Below are 20,420 nucleotides of genomic sequence, written 5' to 3' on the forward strand. Positions count from 1 at the left end.
CGTCTAACCTATCATCTGACACCACCTAATCAACTAAACCATGCAACCAAGCACCCTATCAAGTCTCCTCCTAAACACCTCCATTGATGGCGACTCCACTACCTCCCCAGGCAGCCCATTCCAATGGGCAATCACTCTCTCTGTATAGAACTTCTTCCTAACATCCAGCCTAAACCTTCCCCAGTGCAGCTTGAGACTGCATCCTCTTGTTCTGGTGCTGGTGGCCTGGGAGAAGAGACCAGCCCCTGCCTGGCTACAACCTCCTTTCAGGTAGTTGTAGAGAGCAATAAAGTCTCCCGAGCCTTCTCTTCTCCAGGCTAAGCAACCCCAGCTCCCTCAGCCTCTCCTCATAGGGCTGTGTTCCAAACCCCTCACCACCTTTGTTGCCCTCCTCTGGACACACTCCAGCAAGTCAACCTCCTTCCTAAACTGAGGGGCCCAGAACTGGACACAGGACTCAAGGTGTGGCCTAACCAGTGCAGTGTGCAGGCGCAGAATGACCTCCCTGCTCCTGCTGGCCACACTGTTCCTGATGCAGGCCAGGATGCCATTGGCCCTTGGCTGCCTGGGCACACTGCAGGCTCATGTGCAGGCTACCATCGGCCAGTACCCCCAGGTCCCTCTCTGTTTGGCCGCTTTCCAGCCACTCTGACCCCAGCCTGTAGCTCTGCATGGGGTTGTTGTGGCCAGTGTGCAGAACCTGGCACTTGGATGTGTTAAATCTCATGCCGTTGGATTCTGCCCATCTGTCCAGCCTGTCGAGGTCCCTCTGCAGAGCCTCTCTACCCTCTAACTGATCAACTTCTGCCCCCAGCTTGGTGTCATCTGCAAATTTACTGATTGACTCAATGCCCTCATCCAGATCATCAATAAAGATATTGAACAGGATGGGGCCCAGCACTGATCCCTGGGGGATGCCACTAGTGACTGGCTGCCAGCTGGATGTGGCACCATTCACCACCACTCTCTGGGCTGGGCTCCAGCCATTTCCTAAGCCAGTGCAGAGTGCTGCTGTCCAAGCCATGGGCTGAGAGCTTGGCCAGGAGTTTGCTGTGGGGGACGGTGTCAGAGGCCTTGCTGAAGTCCAGGTAGACTACATCCACAGCCTGCCCTACAGCCACCAGGCGAGTCACCTGATCATAGAAGGAGATCAGGTTCCTCAGGCAGGACCTGGCCTTCCTAAATCCATGCTGGCTGGGCCTGATCCCTTGGCCATCCTGTAAGTGCTGTGTGATTGCACTCAGGATGACCTGTTCCATAGTCTTGCCTGGCACTGAGGTCAGGCTGACAGGCCTATAATTCCCTAGCTCATCCAACCGGCCCTTCTTGTGGATGGGCACCACATTGGGCAGCTTCCAGAGGTGTATATGTGTGTGTGTATATGTACAAGCTAGTCACTCTTTTCCTCTTACACTGCTGGTCTTTGGAGATACACCAGTAATCAAAAATAGGAGATAAATTGGAGATGATTGTGTATCGTATGCCTGGCTGGCAGCTAATTGTCTTTTTGACAAGGATACCAAATTGTATGCAGTGCAAAACTGACATTTACTGCTGCTTATTTGTGCTATAAGTAAATGAAATTTTTACCCACTTAAGCATATGGGTCAAGTAATGTTACATACTCTACATGTGGGTATTAAAGCTCTGGAGAATACAGTACTTTGAATCACTCTTAAAGCTATGCTATTTTGAATTGCTGGATTCTGGAATTAAAATCACAGGGAAAATCCATACCACAAGAAAAAAACCAAACCAAAACAAAAAGCATCAGTATAACTTAAAGTCTTGCTTCTGTTCCCTGGTGTAACAGGGCAAATTAAGAGAGTAACAACACACACACACACAAATTAAAAATTAAGTGACAGGTAATAGGCTCAGGTTTGTGAAATTATTTTCTGTTTTATTTCAAGAATCACAGTATCACAGTATCAAGAATCTTTGGCTTATTCTTATCCTTTTGCTATGGTGTTCCCACCATTTAAGGGCCTTGCAGAAATGGGAATCTTCTTATTTCACTGAGTGCTGTAACTGTTCAGTCTGTTTGAATCACCCTTCTGTCTCGCAGCACTGCTTTTTCAGCTCTGGATGTGGATGGGGTGATAAAAGCAGCTTGAACCCAAGGACACTGCTACAAGTGGTGCTGTTGCTCCTCGCTTTGTCTTGTGAAGAGAGTCAGTCTGTTAGCTGTAGAAGTACTGAATGAATGAAAGCCTAGAGAGGTATAATACTGCCTCTTATAATTCCAGGATCTCAGCAAGTCTATTTCCCAGTGGGTATTTTTCCATTTAAAAGATGGACATGTATTTGATTATGGGTTTTGTGAATGTAATAATGGTGGATGTAGAGAAGGAGGGTGTGCAGGTGTGTCATGATGTTCTTAATGGCTAGGAAAGATGATGCAAAGTTACGTATCTTCAGTCAAGGCTTGTGTATCGAAGAAAAACACCTTGTTACCTAGAGAACAGCCCTGGCATGTGAAACAACAACTAAAGTGGACAGGATAAGCACAGGCCTACCCTTTTAACTTTTGTGCACCATGGGAGCTGCCTTCAGAATTGGCTGTAAATACAACTTCAAATATTTCTTCTGGACAGAATGTGAGCAAAGACACTGTTTTAAAAAGTCTTTATGTGAGAAAGGGCAGACATGGAGAGGGAGACCAAGACCACCTTTTGCTATCTGATGAAAGGGCAAAATAGCAAATGACGTTGCAGAAGGGGAGGAGAAAATAGCTGTTGGTGGAACCTCTGCCAGCCAAGGCCATAGTCCCATCTGTTCAGTAAGAAACTTGCAACTGCATTTCTCACTGTTTAGAAGACACGTCCTTGATACCTCTCCAACTGACTGAAGTGGTCATTACTGGAAGTCCCTTGACCTTGTCAATAACTCCTCAAACTCCGGTCATCTGCCATTTGTAGGCAGGTGTTAATTTTTATTTGCCTTATAACCTCTGAGGAACTACTCCTCTGACTCAATAACTGCCTTGCCTTTTGTATTGCAACCAAAATACCTACACTGTGTTTATTCAGTATTCAGTATCACTAAGGTTGAAAGAGACCTCAAAGATCATCAAGTCCAACCTGTCACCACAGGCCTCATGACTAGAGTAGGGAGAACACTACTGCCCACTGCAGGCTTGAACTCACGACCTTCCCATTAAGGGTCTGATGCACTACCAACTGAGCCACATGCTGTCATCACATGCTGTTATGGGTCATGGCATAAAAATGTAAGACTCTTGCAGAGTGCTGTGACCTTTCAAGCACTGAAACAGGCAGACTGAATATGGCAGTGTTTTAACTAAGTAATTTTGAAGTGTACGTATGTGTGCTATCAATTTGCATTCTGTGATGTGATAAATTGGCACAGTTGCAAATTTAAACCTCTGGAGTTTGATTATTCTGGTTGTTTTATTGAGCAATAATAAATTAAGACTCTATATGAAAGAATATGGATTAACTTAAGGCATGCTATTTTGCTTGGCCACCTGATTTAAACTCCCCAGGAGTGGGGAAGGTCCCCTGGGGAGGAGTCTGTGACCTTGGACACTGTGTACTGACTAACTGCAGGTGGTGACACCGGTATCTAGAGAAACTAGTATTTCAGTGCAGAGAGGTTAGGCTTTACAATCTCTATTCCCTTGGTAACTGCTTCTTACATTGGTTTTTGACCTGTGATAGTATTTATGTGCCTTCTAAGAGTTCATTTAAAGTTTACAGGCTTTGAGACGTAATTGTGATTCTCTCTGAAGTGTATCTTTTGCAATTGCAAAATACCTGTGTTCCAAATGCAGAATAATTAGTGCCACTTCACACAGGGAAGGAAAAGCCTTTACTAGCATCTGCATTCAACTGACAAATATGCCTCTCAATATTGATCAATTAATGTCTTTCAGATTGGAAAAAATAGCAGTGTAGCTTTGTCACAATCCAGTCCTTCGAGTACATCAAACCCAGTACACAACAGACAAGTAAGTTGCATTAAAAAACAAAAAGTGTACTTAAGTAGTCTGTAAGTGGTCTTGAAATAATTTATACTGCAAAACCTTAAAATACAATTTCTTTATTAACACAGGTCTTTATAGAAGCTGTCTTTTGCTGAACTAATACTACACTTTTCCTTTCACTTTCTTCTTTTTTTCCCAGCTATTCCCCCTTAAAGAGTTTTCTGCTCGTTTTTCACCACCTGTGATAACGCTTCAGGTTGGCTTATGTGCTGCTCACCAGCTGTTGCTTTGGTGATATAAACTCAGCAGCAGCAGAAACTCTGTGCAGAAGCCAGCTGTGGTTTTCCTGTGGTTTTCCTATCCAACTAACCCTGCTGAGTGAGATGCCACAGCAGAGTCTTCAAACTGGCATAGGAGGGACAGCACTTAAAAATAAGACAGAAATAAAAGCAGCAAAGGGAGGACAGAAACAGGACAGAGAGGGCACCTGACTATTCAGACAAACTAACCTGAAAGCTTAACTAAGCTAAGCACAATCTGTGTTCTTAAAACTGTGAGAACTCCTTAGTGCTCCCACTGTACCTGTTTATAACACAGACTAGTCAGACAATTATAATAACTTTAGTAACAGCCTTTCAGTGAGGACTGGAGGACTGATAGTTATTTTTTGGCCTCTACTGTTTGACTTTCCAAGTGGAGTAGTTTATCAAGAATTCCTTAATCAGGAGCCTTGGTATGAAAATGTTTCCCACAACAACAAGGTGTAGTCGCAAGTAAACAAAAATTGCAGAGGGTTTTTTTGTACATCAAGTCAGTGCTTTAGAATTCTGTTATGTATTCTGACTTAATTTACAGGAGTAATTATTCCAAAGGGCTGTACTGCAGTTTCTGCTGTGTGGGTGCAGCGAAAGAATAATAATGGTTGTAATAATGATAACTCACCACAGTATCCCCATTAAAAATATTCTGGATCACTCACATCTTGAGATGAACTACCAAACAGTAATTTTTTTTATATATTATTTTCCCTCTTGATGCTGAATGCAAAGCAGTATATCTATGGAAGAATTACTTTGAAGAGAAAAAAGTGGGAAGTTAGTTTGTACTTCCAGGGACTGGCATTCCCTGTTGGGATGCTGTCGTCCAGCAGCCAATGATAAACATGGCATAAAGCAGTTCCGAAATGCAAAACTGGTTTTGCTCTACCCTCTCGCTCCTGTGTTAGTAAAATACACACTGCCTGAGGAGCAGAGCTTGTTGGGATCTGTTGCCTAGATCCCATGGGGAAAACCTAACAGTACAAAGCATTAATTTTGTGGCAACTTTATGTAAACATAGGCTCTTGCTGAGCTTTTCAGATGCCCATTTCTGTAACTTTATCAAAATCAGAAGTGGGTGCTTGTTTTAAGACCCACAAACTATTGTTAAAAATAAGTTTTTGTCAGTTTGGTAGTTGAATATGGAGCTCAGAATACGAATATGAAAGAGAGTCAGGATGTATGGAATTTTAGTAAAGGTTTATCATTTGCTCTTTTTTAAACTTGAACACAGGATTTTAGTATTTGGAACCACGGCTAATGATTGCCTATCAAATAAATGATTGTCACTGTCAAAGTACATCTCAGCTGCTTTGTTGATAGCTTTCATCTACAATCTAGCAGCTGAATAATCTCTAAATAAAGTTTTAAAGAAATACTATAGCACTGTTTTATCAAGGTGTTACTAATTGGGTAACAGTAAGTGCAAGGTATGTACTATGTGAGGAAAGGTATTAATGGGGGAACCCGAGCTGTCTTGTTTTAGTGTTGGTGATATAACCATGATAATCAGGGAGTCCAACTGATATAAGGTCTGTGGGCCTCCACTGTGTTACCTGGTCAGGCAAACTGTCAGGTTATCTGCTGGTGCAAAAGCCAAGTGAGAAAGGTGGAGAAGATTGTTGCTTTAGAGAAGGGAGATGGGTCCTTAGCACAGGCTTGAGCAATTGCTTGAGAATGAAGCAGCATTCAGGAAACTGCAGAAGGTTGTAGACCCAGTCTTGTTTGAATCAGTAATAGCCCGCATTCACTCCTGCTGAGAAAGACAGTTTCTGGCTTAAAAACCCTGGAGGTTTTTAAGGCCAGGCTGGGTGTGGCTCTGAGCAACCTGATCTAGTGTGAGGTATCCCTGCCCATAGCAGGGGGGGTTGGAACTAGATGATCCTTGAGGTCCCTTCCAACCCTAACAATTCTATGATTCTCTGCTCACCTTCTCAAGCTGGAGCTGAGAAGACACACAGCAGTGCTGTGAAAGTCACCTGCCATCAATAAATGGCTGTTTCTCATTACTGTCCCATAGCTGGTTTGATTTCACATAAGTGGTTTCTTTGGGTCGTTTTCTACATTTCTTGAAGTACACTCTACTTTTAAGTAGTACTTTTGAGTGGTTGGTAGCTCTGAGGATAACTATTGTGGGCCTGTCTTGCACTCTTCTGTTGTATTGTACTCCATCAGGTTAAACTTGGATGAGTTGTTCTCAATTCATGTTTAATTTGAACATCGCTGCATCTGAGACTTGAATAGGGGCTTGTGTACATAAAAGCATGCCTGTTTTTCCAGCTATTGTTGTTTTAATTAAAAAAAAAGAAAAAGGCAAACTAATTTCCCTTTCCCAAAAACATACTGTTTTTTAACAAACATTAATGGAATGGTAGCTTTACAGTCAAATAATTTGTGCCAGTTTATACATTAAAAGGTTGTTTGTGCCAGTTTATACATTAAAAGGTTGTTTCTTTAGATTGTTGGATCCTTGTGCTAGGTTTATAACTAATCGAGTTTTTTTGTCTTCATAGTGCTTTTAGGTGCCTGAATGTGTTAACACTTGGAGACCTCAGTATGCAGTGGTTTTTAAATACTGAGTAACTAGCTAATTTTATTAAAGGAAGCTGACAAACGTGCACTGTGTGGGGATTTCTTGTGCATGAGAACATGCTGTGTAGAGGAAAAGATTCTTCAGAGCTGTCATCTAATTCTGCTCCTTGTTTGTAATGATGCACCAAGTTAACAGACAGGAGTTTCACCAAAGCTTACAAAACTCAGACAGACGTAGAAGGAAATACACCGCATATTCAAAGCCCTTCCTTTTCTTAAAGGTCTAATGTAATCAGTAAACAGGGAGGAAATATAGTTCAGGGACTAATTCCTGCTTTGAATTCTGTCAGACAGAGAAATTTACTGAAGTATTAAATACTGAAAGACATTTTGTGATTTTGAACCTGGCTCTGGTTTCTCTTTTAGAAGACATCAAACCGGACTGGTAGAATAAGGACTCTTCCATAACAAGGAAACGGAACCAGCCTATAATCTCTAGCTCTCAGCAGCTCTGCTCCACAGGGTTTTTCTTTTCTGTGTCCTGCAGACGGATTTAACCTTGTATGAATTTGTGGGTTTAAAGACAACAAAATTTACAGAAAATTGTAATAGTGATTTGTTTAGTTTTTCAGTTGTATTTGCCACTGATCTGTGTGTTCTGCTTGGTTATGTTTCATGCCTTTTAAAGCTGTTAGCATTGCAATGCTCCCTTTGTTTCCTTACCAGAACACAGTGGACATTCAAAAAAAACAAACAATCCATATCACAATTTGAATTTATTTAAAGGATCTCAAAATTTTTTCATTAAATAAAAATTACAGTAATTCTGTATTTCAGCTTGCCCTATGGATAAAAAAGGAGTGCATTTCTTAGTAATCTGCAAACAGCTGGGGCACTGCGACTTTAGGGCCTAATTCTGACTGGTGCTCTGTACCTATAGCATTTAATAATTTCAGTGGGAATTCTGAGTGTTCAGCCTCTTCTACGATCAGGCTTTTAGGGAATCTATATTTCCATCAACCCATGGTGGATTTTTGTACCAAACTCTAGTTAATATGTTATCAGGGCCTCAACATGTAACATCCCCATATCTCGGCAGATTTCTAGACCTTTAAGACCACAGCACCTGGTAACTGGTAAACAGTTTGGGTTTGCAAGGACAGAAGTTCAGCAGATTGGCTTGCATTAATGGAATTGCACTGACAGTGTTTCTTATAGAATTACTGAGTAATTTTTTTAATAAAATATAGATTTTATAATCAGGAAGCCAATACTGGAACAATAGTACAGAGAACTTACTTTTTATTTCTACAGTGTTAAAAGTGCACTTATATGCTGGTTTATTTACATCTTGGGGGAAAGGCGAGAGACTGCAAATAGGGAGATTATTACTACTTTCTTTTTTAAAAAAAGAAGGCTTAAGGCAAATATTAAGACTAAAAAAAATGTTTAAGCAATTATAAACAAGGCTAGAACCTTTGGGGGAAAAAAAAATTTAGAAATATTCTTAAGATAAATTTTTATAGTGTTAATTTTGTAATAATTTATGTTTTGCTATACTTCAGAGTTAACTGACCGGTATAGTTTCAGAAACAGTATGAAACTTAGGAAAGTTTAAGCAATGTTTATATTTTTTAAATGTTCTTTGAATTATGTTTTTATTGTACATTTCTTCCAGACTGAAAAAAAAAAAAAAAATGTGTACATATCTTTGTTATTTTTGCACAATTTTTGTCTCGTTCAGTTTTAGGAGCAGTACTATGTTGGTTTGGGGTTTTTTATTTATTTTGAGTTATAAAACTGCAGGAGTTTAAAAATCTCAGTAACAAAGTCATCCTCTGTAATCAATGAACTGCTATTTCTAGTTGTTGAGGGAAAACAGTGGTTGTGAGATTCAGTGGTTGCTTCTGAGAAATAATGTTAATTAGTGACTGAAGGAGGAATTTTATAGTTTTAGGAAGCTGTAGCTCTTGCAATGCATCTTTTTATTGGAAAGCTGAAATAAGGAGCCTGTCCTTTGAATGCTGCTTAATATTTTTTTTTTTTTTTTCATCTGGCTCACACCTGACAGCATTTCAGGAAGATTAAGCACGAAGTAAAATCCCACACCATTCCTTCATTATCAAAGAATCATTATTTAATTGTGTGTGTCAAAAATTTCAGCCCAAAAAGTGAAATAGAAGTAAACATTGAAAAGAAAGTGGATACAAACTGGACCAGCCTATAATGCAATATTAGTGTAGCATTCTTGATGGTTCTTTCACTTCCCCATTTGCCTGAAAATCTTGTTATTTGTTTCCAGCAATAGAGGCTCAGCAGCTTTGGTTGTTACACATACGCAATGCATAGGCCCGTCAGCCATAAAAATCAAGTTGGATAACTTGTATGCCTTCTTTTGTATCAATGTAACAGTTGTACATAGTGCTGATCAACCTTTGTAGGAAATAGTTTATACAGCATATTCTATTATTGCTGATTCTCAGTGAACTATTGTTAAAAAAAAAAAAAGGAAGGGGAAAAAAAAGAAATTTTTCTATTTACACCTTATATTTTGTTATGCTGTTGACCCATGGCACTTTAACAAAACTCTGTGGGTTTTGCATAGCTGGTCAGTCATGGGATATATTAAATAACTGTTGTTGCACAGAAATAAATTTGCACCTGCTATATTGTGTTTTCCTACTACAGATTTTAGAACTTTTTCCAGAAGACTTTTGAAGAAAGCATGTCCAATCATTCTGAGGAGAAAAAAAAAAAATGCCATACTTGTACAGCCAATTTCTTTTCTACAATCCATATTTTGTAACACTAAGTATTTTCATTCTTTGTCCTGCACCTTTATGTATTAGCAGTATCAAATAGAATTCATTCCATGCTTGTGATAATTGTAAGCAGAATAAATGTCTAAAGTAGGTGTAAATAGTAAATTCTATGGCTTACAGTTTAAAAAAGGAAAACCAGAACAAACTCGTATCTGATTGATACTGCCATGGTTCAGCACCAGGCCTGGAGATATTCTCTAGTGAGCGATTGTATTTTGGGGTTTTTTTGCCTTTTATTTTATTTTCTTTTTTTCCTCTTTTGTTTTTTTCCTTTTTTTTTTTTTTTTTTTTTTGTAACATGGATTTGTAAATAAAATAATTTATATGTTTGTAAGAAACAGATGGGTTTTGTCATTATTCATCTTTCCAAAACCAAAATGGTATGTATTGCAAGACTGCCCTTTATCTTCCCAGAGGCTACAGAGGTTGTGCAGATAGCCAGAACTGGTGATTCAAAAGATCTGCCCAGCTCTCTCTACAGGGCCGAATTGCTCTGGGATTATTTTTGGCATTCGTGTCTCAAATACTTCTGTATTTGCATATCAGGACATGTGTGACACAACCTCAGCTACTGAGGTTTTTGCACTGATAAAGCATTTCTAAATTCTTTTGCTTAGCTGAATGCATTTTCTTATTCATTATCAGTGCAACAATTAACTTTGCTACAGCTACTAGATTTAGGAACTCACTTCAGTGGGCAGTACAAATTTATAACCAGTCTTTTTATCATTGTTAATGCTAAAAATGCAACGTTTACATAGGCATTAAGATTCTTGTTCTGTGTAAGGCTTGTTCCAACTACAGATCAGTTGAGACTTACATTGCTCATAGGCTCATCAGCTCTGCAGAGAGGATTGCAGTCTATTTTCTCACATCAAACCTCTTCTACAAACCTGGGTAAGATGCACATTTTTATGCTCCTTTTATGAAGTATCTCTCTTGATGCTGTAGGGAAGACACAATTACAGTATGAACCTTTCTTAAAAGCAAGAAATTTGGACTGCAAACTGTTTTTATATACATACACTCAACTGTCAGAGGAGATAGAAAGCCGGTCTGTGTTGCAGGAAAGAGTAGTCTAAGGAGGAAAATTTTACCTTCTAAATAAACAGCTTTTTCTGAAATGTCTTGCATGCACTGATACATGTTGCAGAAGCTAATCCTGAATTTCCTCTTTACTGTCCAATTTGTGCCTTAGTCTGAGCTGCTTATCTTTTCTAAACTTTTGTTGGTTGGTTGGGTTTTTTTTAATCTCAAGTTAATTATTTTCTCCAGCATAGAAACACCAAATGCCATGAAGAAACAGTAGATAGAGAAATTTCATCTGATAGGATGGTCCCTGTGTATGGCTGAAGAGTGACACTGTGTCTAGAAGATGCTTTGCTTAGCAGACATGAGCAATTAAAGCGACAGCAAATGGAATATTGCAGCCATTCGTTGCTTGCCATCTTTGCCCATAGCCAGGATAAGCCAAAGACCACTGAATTTATTCTCCAAATATGAATCCAAGTAATCTTTTAGCACTAGCACACTGCACGTTCATGAGAATTATTTACAAACTGTTCTTTATTTGGAGTTAGCTCTCCCCAGCTTCTTTTTTTTTTCTAACATGCTCTATGCACCACCAGTGTCAGAGGACAGCAGATCACACTGATTTTTTATTCATTGTGCTCTCCTTCTTATGCTTCTGCTTTTACCACAGAACCATTTATTTCAGAATCAAGTCTTTGCTGTGTGCAACCAGTCTCTGTTTTACTCATCCAAATCTGCCAGGATTCACAATTGGAAGAAATGCCAAATACTGGTTCCAGAAATATTTGTAGTAGATGCATACAACAGATTCAGACTTTGGAACACAAGAATGTTTATTTCATGCAAATTTTTATACTGTTTTGCTTCTTGAAAGCTACTACTCAGAACAGGTATGGACCTCTTTTACAACATACTTTAATAAGTAGAAGAAAGCTGAAGCTGATAATTCAGCAGGAGTACCCTATCTGCCCTTCAGCTGGTGAATCCACCTTAAATGGTATACATACTCTTGTTCGCCTGTTGCAATGCATCACAGCTGACATGAGTTGCGTTCTTGTGTGTGTGTGTATTTGTTGTTTAGTGCTGACCTGCAAAAAATGTTTACATCTGCTCTGTGATCTGCTTTCCCTACAGAAAGGAGAAGGGGAACTTTAGGGAAGCTGTTTCAGGGAAGCTTGCCAGGAATAACAATCAGGATCCAGGAGAACTAGATCTGAGGGTAAGAACACCAGTAGGGATAAAGATGGTGCACAACATTCAGCTGCCCGTTCGCAGATTTCCCAAACTTGTAAGGTTCCTCTCTGAAGCTGAGTCTTGGTTTGATTAACTTGGAGCAGTTACTAATATGGATGATGTGACACCACAAGAGACTTTTTCAGGAAAGTTGTCTAACATGAACAAAGTATATTGACAGAATGCTAGAGGTAGAAAGGCATGTTGGTAAGTACAACAAATGGTCTGATGAACTCATGACTGCAATCCTGAGTCCTGCATCTGCACCAGCCTGGTCCCTACAGAGGCAGAGAAGGGAATGGTGACAGAAAAAGCATGACTGCAGAGGAGAAACAATCATCCCCTTCCAGTGGCAAATATACTCTCCAATTTGGAGAGCTGTGTCCAAAGCAAATGGACAGATCACTAGAAGAGGACTACTGGGGTTCATCCTTTTCAGCCTTTCATGATGCAGAATACATTGGCCTGTCACCAGAGTTCTGAAGATGCTCTCAACCAGCCTGCGCAAGAAACATTCCCTTCTGGTCAGCTCCACTCTTAAAATTCTATTTGACTTCCCTTTTCTTTAGTTTTCACATATTTTGACTCAAAATCAATTGGGGGGGATGGCTGTGGTATGGTTTTTGGTTTTGTTTTTCGTTTGCTTGTTTGTTTTAACCTTGCCTTGAGGTACTCCTTCCTTGTTGATTTTCTTTAGGATTTGTGTTTGGCCACATAACCTGAACAATAATACCAACACACTGGGCTTGCTACTTCATTATCAAGGAGACATCAGGAAGGTGCAGAAAGCTGGTTTTTACTTGTGTAATTTTGCAGAGTGCTTCCAAGGCCTAGAGCTTCACACCCTGAGCATGGATGATAAAACCATTCAAAGGGACATGCTCCATTCATGCTCCTTAATCTAGAACAAGCCAAGTGCATGTTTGCTCCTGGAGTACATAACAGACTCTGTTGGGCTTTTCATTTCTAACAGACAGTTCTCTTAATGGACCACTCGCTCCCATGACTTTCACAGCTGGTCTTCCAATCCCAAACTCCTTTCATCTGCAGTCAAATGCTGGTGAAGCCTGAAAGATATGTCAGTGAAGCCTTCATCTTGAATTTTTGTCCAGGGCATTGGGGCCCAGTCTGGCCTTCAAAATCCCTTATGAGGCTGACAAGAAAGAAAAAGGGAAAAGATATAGAAATACAAGCACAAATCAAGTCGGTGAGCAGTGTAATGACCCTCTGAGTCTATCTCTTGGCTTAATTCTCCCCTGATTTAAGGGGACATAACAGCAGCCTGCCAGTACCTATGAAGAAGTCACTGGGATCTCAGAACCAGGCTCTGCAGTGATTGATGGTAGGAGGGTGAGAAGCAATGGACTTAAAAGGGAGGTTCAGCCTGGATACAGGGGATAACCTTCCTTCTACATAGACAGTCAGGTGTTAGAACAAAGTACTCAGCTTCTGAGGTTTTCAAATGCAAACTGGATAGCAGTTTGAGTCCAGCCTCAGCAGTGACCCTGCGTTGAGCAGGATGCTCTTGTCTTGTGATCCAAATGTGAAGAAAGCAGTGATGATTATCTAACTCCTCTCTCAAGGACTCGAAGGGTCATTTCCTCAGGAAAACTCCCTAGAGCAGCCTTAGGGTATTTTGATAATAGCACATGAAGCATTCAGCGCTTGGTCTTTGCGATTCATTCCTCAGGTTTTTTGGTAGCTTAGAATTCTTCTCAGAGATGGTGATGCCCAACATCTTATCACTGGCCTTTCACACTCTACTGTGTCTTTCCTAGACAGATTTTTCAGCAGATTTTTTTTTCCAGATGTTTCCCTGAGATGCACCCCGGTTTCCGTTGAATCAATTTACCTGCTTTGTTTCTAAGGCAGCATAGAATGAGGTAGAGAAACTGTTGTCCACTCTTTTAAAGTCTTGTATTTTTATTTTCACAGGACCAAGCATTTAACATGTTCTCCAAGAAAGTTACTTTCTTTTGAGGAATAATGAACATCTTTACAGTAAGGATGGTGAGCTGTGCAGCAGAGTTAATGACATTATTTTCTATCCTCAGTAATCAGCACTTTCTCTATTACAGTATGTGCAGTATTGCAGCTTATATGAAGAGTATGACTGTTGTGACACCTCTGGGAAACCACTTACATTGATAACTCACTTTCATCAAAGGTTGATGCATCAGAACTGTTTGACTTGGTAGAGCAATGCTGACACTGAAGTACTCCAAGATCTCTTACTGGTAACTGTGCTTGTACAGGGCACTGTCTGGAATGACTACCATGAGAAGAAATGTGGACTTACAGTCAAATGCAGAAAAAGACAGAAGTTACTGTGCAGTAACGTAAGTAATTGGAGGTGCATAATTGAAACTTCCTTTTGCTTCCAAACTGCATGTCCAGCCTTCCTGTTGCTTAGAATGTCTTCTTGGACTGTGAGGTGGTCAGAGAAACACAGGTCACTGAGATGGATCTCTGATCTCCACCAACTTGTGCAGTCTGGACTTGCGCTACAACTACTGCTAAAATAAAAGCAGCTGTGGTCTTAAGAGGTATGGGCTCAGAGCCACACTAAAATGGACAAATGTACTGTAGATCTGAAAGAATGAAAGCTCATGCTAAGTAACATTTTTCCTTTTGCCTTCAGCAAGGGTCTCACCCCCATTCTAGGAAGTCAGTTTCTTGGGGTTTCAGGCACTTAGGACAGTCTCCTGATACTAAACTAGCCATTTTTGTGACCTATTTTTACTTATTCTTGAGCCAGAAAGAGTAACTGGAAGTATTTTTCTGATTCCTGATATTTAATTTTTTCCAGTGTATGATTTTTTGTGACAGATTTAGTTTTTATTTTGCAGTTGACATAAAAAAACAAAATAAAAAAGAGAGAAGCAACAACATGCACAGCTTAGCCTTACAACGGCAGGCTCTTGTTCTGGTGGAGGGGACTGGGATGGCAGCATGATGGAGGCTACTTCTATACATCAAGGACAATTTCTTGACAGAAGTGCTCAACATGCTGTGCTAGACATGCTTCTTACACATAAGGAAGGGCTGGTGGGGAACATTGACATTGGTGACAGCACTTACTATGGGATGGCAGAGATTAAGATTCTGAGAGAAGTGAGGAAGATAAATTACAGCCATAGAATTCAGGAGAGCAGACTTTGTCTCCTGCAGACATTTTATTGGCAGAATCCCACAGAGGACTGCCCTGAAGGGCCCAGCAGAGTTAGCTGAAGCACAACAGACCATTCTGCTATGCAGAAGTTGGGCACACGTGGGAGAAGGCCTGCAGAGCTGAATGGGGAGCTCCTGACTGAAATCAAACCCAAAAGGCAAATATACAGACTGTGGAAGCAGGGGATGGGCTACCTTGGAAGAATATAGAAATACTGCCTAGGCATGCTGAACTGAGAAAGTCAAAGTTGAGCTAGACGTGGAATTAACAACAGATGTGAAAAACACTTTCTGTATATTAACGTGAAAGGAAGGCAACATAAAACATGGGCATCACCACATGGGAGGGAAGGGGGAGGAATGATATGACACCTAGTGACAAAGGACATGGGCCAAAGAAAGCCAACAGCATCCTGGCTTGGATTAGAATTGCTGTGTTCAGCAGGAGTAAGGAGGTGATTGTCCCCTTGTGCCACTTTTGAGCACTTCAATACCAGAGGGATGTGGAGGTGCAGGAGTGGAGTGTGGAGCAGGGCAACATTGCTTGGGAAGGGTCCAGAGAATAAATCTGATGAAGAGAGACTGCAGGAGCTGGAGGTGGTTAGTTTCAAAAAGAGAAGGCTGAGGGGAGAGCTCATTGCTATGTACCAGAGAGGTCATTGTGGAGAGGCTGGTGCTGGTCTCTTCTCACAGGTGACAGAACAAGAGGGAACAGCCTCAAGCTGTGGCTGGGTAGGTTTAGACTGGACATTAGGAAAAAATTTTTCACTGAAAGAGTGGTCAGGCATTGGAATGTGCTGCCCGGAGAGATGGTTGAGTCACCAACCCTGGATGTGCGTGAAGGTGGTTCAGATGTGGTGCTTGGGGATATTGTTTAGGGGTGAACCTTGCAGAGCAGGGTTGTTGGTTAGACTTGGTGATCCTGAGGGTCTTTTCCAACATGCTTCTGTGATTCTGTGAAATGTTAAAGCCCAAAGCATGTAATTTGCTCTCCCCATGAATTAATGCAGCTGTGATACAAACAAGTAACTTAGCTGGGTGTGAGGAGTTTCTGTTCTAGCGCTAATGTGACATCTAGGCAAATGATGTTTTTGCTTCCCACTTTGTACCCACTGAAGCAGTGGCTGTGCACTCTGTAACACCTCGGTCATCTATTTCCCCTGCCTCGATCCCCTGGCCACTTCCCAGTACAGACTGAACCCACCCCGTACACGTCTGGGTGGCGGTATCCCAAGCCCCCTCAGGCAGAGGCGGGCAGGAAGAGTGCTGAGGGTTGGTTTGGCATTGCGCAGCCCTGCGAGGCGCGGGTTTGCCTCGCTAATCCTTACAGCTTCTTTCCCACTCCAGTCAGTTCCGCTGTGACGCCCTTAGCCGAGCCAAGGCGCACCCCGCCCGCTCTGCCGAGCGTCTGCTTTCCCTGCCGCCGAGCCCTCACATTCTTGTCCTTGCGCTGTCTTCTCTGAGGCCTTCGCCGCGCCTGCGCGGCTCCGGCCCGCGGCCGCTCTCCGCCCTGCTCCCGGAGGGCGGTGCCGCCGGCCTCCCTTCACGCCGCGTCTCGCGGGGCGGGGGCGCGCGTGCCGTCTCCCAGCAACGCGGGATGGCGGGTCGCGAGCAGCAGGGCGGCGACTACCTGCGGCGCCACCGGCTCCCCGAGCTGATGCGGCGCCTCGGCGCGCTGCTGCTCTACCGCCGACCCGGTGCGCGGCCGCTCCGCAGCCGCCCCAGGGCGGGGGAGGGCAGTTGGGGAGGGCAGTTGGGGCGGGTTCCCGCGTCAGCCCCGGCAGCCGCAGAGCCGCCTTCCCGCGGGATGGCGGGGGGCAGAAGATGGGATCGCGTGGCCTTCGGTCGCTAGCGAATTGTCCCTCAGCTTTGGGCAATTTTACTTCGTTGCAGAAAGCCCCCGCGAGTTCCTGATCCAGGTGCTGGAAAGGGTGAAGGCTGGGAAACGAGACGACAGCGAGTACCCTTGCCTGATGGACGAAGGCAACCTGGAGGCCATGTTCAGCTTGCTGGAAGTTGCAGGCCAAGGCCACATCACGGCAGCGCAGTACAGAGAAGGTGTGTCTCTCCTGACCGGCAGCTCACGGGCTGGTTTTGCACAGAATTATTGAAAGAGTTGCAAAGCTACCCATCTATATGCTTTCAAATTATCCACACCTCTGCCACTACGCAGCTTGGAAAGTTAAAAGAGGTACATACTTTATCTTTTCTCTAGGCTGCTTTAAGATTTTGATTGAACTGACTTAGAGAAAGACACACAAGACACTCAGTAAGGTTTTTGTATCATGCTTCTATTCTGGCGCCTGACACAGGTAGAATCATTTCAAAAGACCTGTGTGTCTTCAGAGAGTTTTGGGCAAACTTTTATACAAAAAGTTATCTGTCTATAATGACAGAGGTCCAGATGCTTCCTATCTATACAAAGCTTATCTAGCTAAAAAGAGCAGAAGTATACATATCATGCAGGTGTCCTTTATCTTATACAAAAGATCATCTTGTCCAAGACTAACAGAAGTGAATCACTGACAAATCCTGTTACTCCTTATCTATGCAAAGGCTGTCTGCCAACCCCTCTTCCCCTCCCTGCATTCCAGCATTTCAGCTAACGAGGAAAATTCTTATCAACTCTGTGATTCTGTTAATGAGAATTTTCTGTTCATCAGAATCTTTGCAAGACTTGCATAGGAAATACTCTTTCCTTCACTTCAGCTCTTAAAACTTTGGGACTGAGCACTGAAGATGTACAGTTTGAAGATGATATGAATATCACACTGGATATATTCAAGGAAGAAGTGTAAGTTTAATTCAAAGTATTTTTTTGGGTGGGGGCATGCACAGAAGAGATACTTTACTGAGATTTCCTTTTAGATTACAAAACTTGCTGGGTTAAGGTTAACCCATTTATTTTGTGTGGCAATGTTTTTAAATGGTCAGTTACTGGCCCAGCATTTCTTAGCTTCTGTAACCTGAATCAAACTTGGCATTTTCCTCCACCACCTCAGTTCCAGGATCTAAAGGGCTCACATTACTTGCCTTTCAGGTCAGAGAGATAGTTATTGGGTAGCCCAGGGGTTCAAATACTGATCTAGAAATGTGAAATGGTGTCATCATCGTTGCCAGAAGTAGCAGCACAACTGTAGGTGAAACAAACTCAGGATAATTTCTTATGGCCAAAGTACAGTTCTGGGGGACAATTTTTTGGTAACGTGCAATCTCTGAATGGCAACAAACTAATTATCCTCATTATCTAACTACATTTTTTTCTATTATAGGAAGAAAAAGATGCTGAAGAGCTGGGCTGCGTGTTAGTTTGATGATGTCTCTTACAGATATTAAAAATAAGCATCTGCCTAAATGATGCTTCTGCTTCATCAGCTGTGGATAAGTGACTAAATAGCATTCTCTTTTTTCCCCCATCATTTCCCCCTTCTTTAATTGGCTGAAAAGGACAGGCACAGGAGGGCAATCTTTGTATTAACAAAAGTACTTCTTCTTGAATTAGGTGGTTAAACGCCAAGAAGTAGAGATTTCTTTTAAACAACAAAACGAGTGTGGTGTGGGAGTTTCCTTCTTCAGTTTGTAACTCACAGTAACAGGTTGTTAGTTGTTGGTTCATTACCATTGAATAAAAGTAAGAGTGATTTTGTTTCTAAGTCAGTTTTGGGGCTTGTGAGGTGTTGGTTTGTTGGTTTGGGGTTTTGTGTGTTTTTTTTCAAAGGAAAGACACACTTCACCAAATTTCAGTACAGCCCTAGATGAAGAAAGGAGCACTTCGCAAGAAGATGCTATTTTCAAACTTTCAACATAGTATTTATGCAAACTTTTAAGGGAAGAATTTTTTTTAAAAAAAGAGACTCTGGTAAAGCAAAGAATTGTAAAGATTTGTATGAATAAAGGACAAAAGTGCCACATTCCTTCCATGTTCTGTTCATACACAATTTAGGATAGGATAGGATAGGATAGGATAGGATAGGATAGGATAGGATAGGATAGGATAGGATAGGATAGGATAGGATAGGATAGGATAGGATAGGAACAAAACAAACCAGGTTGGAAGAGACCTTCAAGATCATCACGTCCAACCCATCAACCAATCCAACCCACCTAAACAACTAACCCATGGCACCAAGCACCCCATCAAGTCTCCTCCTGAACACCTCCAATTATGGTGACTCCACCACCTCCCCGGGCAGCCCATTCCCATGGGCAATCACTCTCTGTGTAGAACTTCTTCCTAACATCCAACCTAAACCTCCCCTGGCGCAGCCTGAGACTGTGTCCTCTTGTTCTGGTACTGGCTGCCTGGGAGAAGAGACCATCCTCTGCCTGTCTACAACCTCCCTTCAGGTAGTTGTAGAGAGTGATAAGGTCACCCCTGAGTCTCCTCCTCTCCAGGCTAAGCAACCCCAGCTCCCTCAGCCTCTCCTCATAGGGCTTGTGTTCCAAACCCCTCACCACCTTTGTTGCCCTCCTCTGGACACACTCCAGCAAGTCAACATCTTTCCTAAACTGAGGGGCCCAGAACTGGACACAGGACTCAAGGTGTGGCCTAACCAGTGCAGTGTACAGGGGCAGAATGACCTCCCTGCTCCTGCTGGCCACACTGTTCCTGATGCAGGCCAGGATGCCATTGGCCCTCCTGGCCGCCTGGGCACACTGCAGGCTCATGTTCAGGCTACCATTGACCAGTACCCCCAGGTCCCTCCCTACCTGGCCACTCTCCAGCCACTCTGACCCCAGCCTGTAGCTCTGCATGGGGTTGTTGTGGCCAATGTGCAGAACCCGGCACTTGGATGTGTTAAATCTCATGCTGTTGGACTCTGCCCATCTGTGCAGCCTGTCGAGGTCCCTCTGCAGAGCCTCTCTACCCTCCAGCAGATCAACTCCTGCCCCCAGCTTGGTGTCATCAGCAAATTTACTGATGATGGACTCAATGCCCTCATCCAGATCATCAAAAAAGATGTTAAAGAGCACAGGGCCCAGCACTGATCCTTGGGGCACACCACTGGTGCCTGGCTGCCAGCTGGATGTGGCACCATTCACCACCACTCTCCGGGCTCAGCCTGACAGCTCAGGCTGACAGCTTGGCCAGGAGTTTGCTATGGGGGACAGTGTCAAAGGCCTTGCTGAAGTCCAGGTAGACTACATCCACAGCCTGCCCCACATCCACCAGGCGAGTCACCTGATCATAGAAGGAGATCAGGTTGGTCAGGCAGGACCTGCCCTTCCTAAATCCATGCTGGCTGGGCCTGATCCCTTGGCCATCCTGTAAGTGCTGTGTGATTGCACTCAGGATGACCTGTTCCATAATCTTGCCTGGCACTGAGGTCAGGCTGGCAGGCCTATAATTCCCTGGCTCATCCG

The 20,420-nt window shown here is 42.7% G+C and overlaps 2 protein-coding genes across 11 annotated transcripts in view; both read left to right on the plus strand.

The window, feature by feature from the left end:
• The window catches only part of ATXN7L1 (ataxin 7 like 1), a 137,154-nt gene extending 127,202 nt beyond the window's left edge, over window positions 1-9,952 (plus strand). For 7 of the 9 annotated variants that reach the window (XM_068160882.1, XM_068160874.1, XM_068160875.1 and 4 more), the window contains 2 exons: window positions 3,899-3,973; window positions 7,225-9,952. In XM_068160882.1, coding sequence (XP_068016983.1) covers window positions 3,899-3,973; window positions 7,225-7,266 — 117 coding nt within the window. In that variant the 3' untranslated portion in view covers window positions 7,267-9,952. The other 2 variants (XM_068160876.1, XM_068160877.1) reach the window with 2 other exon arrangements.
• A 6,674-nt stretch (window positions 9,953-16,626) lies between these two features.
• Window positions 16,627-19,790, plus strand: EFCAB10 (EF-hand calcium binding domain 10). Of its 2 annotated transcripts, XM_068160861.1 has the most exons (4): window positions 16,627-16,753; window positions 16,950-17,114; window positions 17,766-17,850; window positions 18,329-19,790. In XM_068160861.1, exons 1-4 carry the CDS (start codon window positions 16,654-16,656, stop codon window positions 18,363-18,365), a joined length of 387 nt encoding a protein of 128 aa, XP_068016962.1. In that variant the 5' UTR covers window positions 16,627-16,653; the 3' UTR covers window positions 18,366-19,790. The 2 variants fall into 2 exon arrangements, with proteins under 2 accessions (XP_068016962.1, XP_068016963.1); XM_068160862.1 differs by lacking the exon at window positions 18,329-19,790 and having other exon boundaries at window positions 17,720-17,851.
• Window positions 19,791-20,420: the final 630 nt, after the last annotated feature.

This window comes from Melanerpes formicivorus, unplaced genomic scaffold (genome assembly GCF_026170545.1).
Source record: "Melanerpes formicivorus ecotype bairdi unplaced genomic scaffold, bMelFor1.0.p_v2 SCAF_54, whole genome shotgun sequence".
NCBI classification, from domain to species: domain Eukaryota; kingdom Metazoa; phylum Chordata; class Aves; order Piciformes; family Picidae; genus Melanerpes; species Melanerpes formicivorus.

Excerpts from the sequence above, each read along its gene's own strand:
- EFCAB10 (XM_068160861.1), top strand. The coding sequence starts at position 16,654 with ATGGCGGGTCGCGAGCAGCAGGGCGGCGACTACCTGCGGCGCCACCGG. Across the intron at positions 17,115-17,765 it reads GGCAGCGCAGTACAGAGAAG|CTCTTAAAACTTTGGGACTG; the intron begins GTGTGTCTCTCC and ends CCTTCACTTCAG. Across the intron at positions 17,851-18,328 it reads GATATATTCAAGGAAGAAGT|GAAGAAAAAGATGCTGAAGA; the intron begins GTAAGTTTAATT and ends TTTCTATTATAG.